This window comes from Pyxicephalus adspersus, chromosome 3, assembly GCF_032062135.1.
Source record: "Pyxicephalus adspersus chromosome 3, UCB_Pads_2.0, whole genome shotgun sequence".
NCBI lineage: Eukaryota > Metazoa > Chordata > Amphibia > Anura > Pyxicephalidae > Pyxicephalus > Pyxicephalus adspersus.
In genome coordinates this window covers 157,600,301-157,605,118 of record NC_092860.1, presented here as the reverse complement: position 1 = coordinate 157,605,118, position 4,818 = coordinate 157,600,301, and the positions used below count along the sequence as shown (strand labels likewise).

The 4,818-nt window shown below is 38.7% G+C and overlaps 1 protein-coding gene across 1 annotated transcript in view; it reads left to right on the top strand.

Annotated features, from left to right (window-relative positions):
• Nucleotides 1-4,169, top strand: part of LOC140327389 (pepsin A-like) — a gene marked incomplete at its 5' end in the record, with an annotated part of 28,632 nt that extends 24,463 nt beyond the window's left edge. Inside the window, 3 exon segments of the mRNA XM_072406779.1 lie at nt 1,090-1,234; nt 2,070-2,168; nt 3,954-4,169. Of these exon segments, the coding sequence (XP_072262880.1) occupies nt 1,090-1,234; nt 2,070-2,168; nt 3,954-4,091 (382 nt within the window). The 3' untranslated portion in view covers nt 4,092-4,169.
• Between the last annotated feature and the right edge of the window lie 649 nt (nt 4,170-4,818).

Sequence of the window (4,818 nt, the reverse complement as noted above, 5' to 3'; positions counted from 1 at the left end):
AAAACATTCTTTGGACCGATGAAACCAAGATCAACCTTTACCAGAATGATGGCAAGAAAAAAGTATGGCGTATGTATCAACTTCTTTGGAGCATGCTAGTGGAACCGCTACTGCCCCTTCCTCACGTCTGAGACCTCCAGATAAGAGTTCAGCACAATCTGCAATATCTTTATTTGATGGCAAGGAGATTGAGAAGTGCTTCCTATGAACCCATACTTTACTAACAGTGTCACTGACATGGTATTAAAGGCAAGGAAAAGGTTAGGTTAGATTTATCTTCACAAGAAGGCTCGGACCCTTTCAACCTGTCAGTATGTAAAAGTCTGCAGACCGCAATGCAATTGTGCTTGACAGGTCAGAAGTGGTTATACCAAACCAGTGTGAAGCAATTCATGGGATCAGACATCAAATAGAGACTAATGCTAATCATAGCCTACATTATCTAATGGGACTTCACACTAGTGTTGCCGACTATTGAGTCCTCCCATCAGCCCTGGAGGTCAGTACTCCATGTGGAACCTGACTGCAATCATGAGAAAAGTGTCAGGTTTTTCTTCTAGACAGAGATTTTGCTTTGTGCTAAGACCATTTTATCGTCGTATACCCCCATCCACATCCCCCTTTTCTAGTTAAAGTAACATAACTCTCAACCAGGAGTGTGGTGGATTGTTTTTTTTGCTAGACCGTGTACCAGGCAGCAAGTGAAAGTCTACCAACACCTTTATAAATCACTATATTGCGCATATAGTGGCCTCTGGTAAATCTTTTGGTGCTACAGTAATCTCTTCAGCCATGTTATGAGAAGAATTTTTTTTTATATTTTTGCAGTATTTGGTTATTGCTACAATGCCTACTTGCTTACATTCTATCATATGATTACATTCTGTGAGCCAGGAATATAAAAATCTCTTATGTCCTTCCATCAACATACATTTTCCTTCCTTCTTGTCCTGTAATTGAGAATGGAGTGCGTAGATTTCCTTGAGCCTTTGATTTATGAGGAGAATTCTGTGGGGTCAGGAGTTTCCTAGGCAAAAAATATGAAAAACAAATTTCCTTATATCTGTATTAATGAATCATGTCTTTCAGTATTACTTTGAATGGTCAGGTGGTGGCCTGTCCGGAGGGATGTCAAGCTATAGTGGACACAGGGACCTCTGTTATTGCTGGTCACCCAAGAGCTATCAATGGGATCCAAAGAGCCATCGGGGCAAAACCGGACACATATGGACTGGTGATTACCATTCTTACATTATCTAAGGCATTAGTGAATGGGTTTATTCAGGCCTAATAGGTTTTAACCTCTGAGTGATTTCTAACACCCTAGTATACATACCTCTGACACCAATTGCAATTGTACCACAAACTGGCTGTGGAGTATACAAGGAAGTTTACAAAATAGACAGAATTGGAACTTTTCACAGATTTAGGGATGTAAAAGAGGTGATTAATGCATGGCTTGTCAGTGATTTGGCTCTGGTAAGGTAACCTGGAACCTGGGAGTTCTTGGCAGAAAAGAGTCCAGTGCTCACTAGGGGTTTCAGTTCATTAACTAGGATGTGGGAGGTTATAAGGAAATCTTATACTATTAAGGTATATCTAATAGTAATTAGTCACACTCAACTAGACTAGAGGTTCAAGTGTTATCGTTTTCTCATATTTCCACACAAGTTTCAGGTTTTACACCCTAAAATTGCCCATTGCCAATGCGTGTCATGCAAGTTATTGTTTATCCAGTAGTAGTAAGTCACAGTCAGCTGGACCAGTTGCCAGTTGAATGTTGAGTTAAATATGACCAACTACTACTAGATATACATCGACCTGAATAAATCTGAACCTTCCCACACAATCCTAAGAATGACAGTCTGTATTTTTCAAAAGTGTTTGCTTTCACCTTCTTTTTATGACAAACTACCTTTAATGTAACTTTCTAAAAAAGCTTCATTTACTATAAACCATTGTGTGGAAAAGAAGCCGGGAAATGGCTGCTGTGTCCACCAAAGCCTAAACACATGGATGCTTTCCTTGATTATTTTCCTTTATTAAATATGTTTAACATTTTGTTTTAGTACCATGTGAACTGTGACACCATCAGTGATCTTCCAGATATCATCATATCAATTAATGGAAAGAAGTACCCACTGCCTGCTAGTGCTTACATCAACCAGGTAAGTGACAACACTAAGCTGACATTGATAGATAACCCTCTCAGGCATCTACCATGACATGTATGTAAACTCTTGCAGTGATCTTCTTTTTATGCTCCCTTACAGTATTGTAGACATGAGAATTGTGTTGTGACATCCCATCTGCCATCCAGAGAGCCATTTATATCTGAATAAAGTGAAATAGGCTTAGGGTACTTTTGTTCCCAGCCAGCACTACAAACAACTTTGTTCCCACAAATTCCCCAGAAACAATTCCAAATTAAAGATCAGTTAGTCTTACTGCAAAATGAAGTCATTAAGGGCATTTTTGTCATTTTCATTTACCTTAACACACAGCTTCTTGCAGTCTACTCTATGTTTATTTACCAGTGGAAAAGACTGGTACTGGAAAGTGTACAGGTGATTTACAGCAGGATAGCTACTAGATTAAAAAGAAAAATAAAGAATGCATTTTATAATCGCCAACGCCAAAAAAGTCAATAAAAGTGTATTTAGGTAACAGCAAAGGAAGTCAAGGTAATCCTAGTCACTCTAGACAAAATAGATACAGTAACTAGGTATTGCAGCCAGCTCACAGGAAGGGGGGCAGATTACTCAAACAGCTGTCCATACACAAGCAGAAGGAGAATAACACTGAGCCTCATAGTGCAGTAAATACAGATTTATGTGTATAGTATGACATGGCAGTGCAGAGTATTACACACAGTCCTAACTACTGTATCCAGCAGCTGTTCTCCATTACTTAAATAATAATTGTTTGCAAAGCAAATAGTGTTTCCAAAAGTTCTGCCCAAAATAGGGGCACAGGGAAATAATTGGTCATAATTAATTTACCAAAATCTTTCTTTAGCCTGAATCTGCTTCACAACCCCAGCAATATTGGGTTCCATGATTATTCTCAAATGTTTTCCTGCGACACTTTGCTAAAGCCATTGGGAAGAACCAAAGTAGAGAGCACTGTATGTCGGATCCTGCAAAGAAATGCAGATTGCACTGATACCATGCACTGTGAAGACACTCCAGGAAGACAAAACGAATAGTACACTATTACATTATAAAAAAAATTATTGTAAGACAGCTTTTATCAGGTAGACAAAGGCTGTAGGTGTTCCAGTGCTTCCATGTGTAGTTTGTGTAGAGTGTGTTTGGGTGTAGAGTGGATTTTGGTTTCTGCTTCTGTTCTTTCTGACTTTATGATTGTATTCATAATTCTATTGTTTGATTCTCTTGTTGTGTGGTGTACATATGATTGTGAAAAGTAATATTTTTATTGTTGCTTGTTGATTTAAATTAAAGCTAACATTTAAACAGCGGGTTTGCAATTAAGTCAAAAAGTCAGCAAATACAGACTTATACAACATGAATTTTTCTCAAGATCGAAATTTTCATCTCTAGTGAAGTTACTTTTAAAGAAGCATTGCACTAAATTCTACCTATGTACACCTTTTATCTTACAGGTCACATAGGTTTACAGGAAATTTAGGTACCCAGAATATGAGAGAGAGACCAATTTGAAAACACAAAATATAGATTCAGCCCACCTTTTCTGTTATTCTCTTTTCCTTTTATCAGGATAGTTTTAAGAAAATTCCTTTTTTTGCCCACTTACCTCCCACATCTCACACATAATACCAGACTACATGGATTTATAGTTACAACAGATGTAACTAAATCAATGGCTCACATGTTAGGGGTTTGAATCCTTTAAATCAGCAACACAGATGAAAATAAATCTGTATTAAAAAAAAACTGCTGTAATAACACATTTCTATGCATTATGCACAGTTCCCTGGATCCTGCAGCAGCGGCTTCCAGTCTACCACTGGCCTTTGGATTCTTGGTGACATATTCATCCGGGAATATTTTGTTGTATTCGATCGGGGAAATAACAGAGTTGGATTTGCTCCTACATTTAAGTCATAACTTGAATATGTTCATTGTTATTGTAATTTTGTCATGAGACGATGGCTCATAATTTCTGAATAAAGTTTGTGCATTACACTTCTTGCTTTGGCCCATAAGTCCCCTCAATCTAATGTCTCCTACACATTTAGAGGTAATCACACAGCTGCAAACAGGAGAATTATTAGGAATGGATTGATGATCACAGGTACTGTGAGTAATTGATGACATTTGGAAGTCTTATCTTACTTTTTTAGCCTCGATTATCTGCCTCTAATCATTTCACCTTCTCTGATTATTCTCATCCTTTAATATCTAATTATTCCTTCCACACTATTTTTTCTCTGACTATGCTCATCCTCTAATCTCTGGTCTGCCTCCTCATCTCCTTCTCTGACGCTACTCATCCTCTAATATCTAGTCTGCCACTAGTGTTGTTGTTTGAATTTGGGTCGTCCAAATGTTCAACCCGAAAATGACCGTTCGAATTCGAGTCGACACAACTCGAATTTTGTTGGATTTGAAGCAGCGAATTTGACCCTCCCACAATGCCTAGGGACCTCCCCCATGATGCCTAGGGCCCTCTAATAACAGCAGGGATGCTCCCCTCCATTTTTGTTGTGGCAGGCAGCCGCTGTCTGTCACTGCAGGGCACACAGGCAGCCATTGGCCTATATAAGGAAGTGCCAGCATTTACCACTCCTGACAGAGATTTGCTGATAGCATCACAACCTTTCTGTCCTCCTCC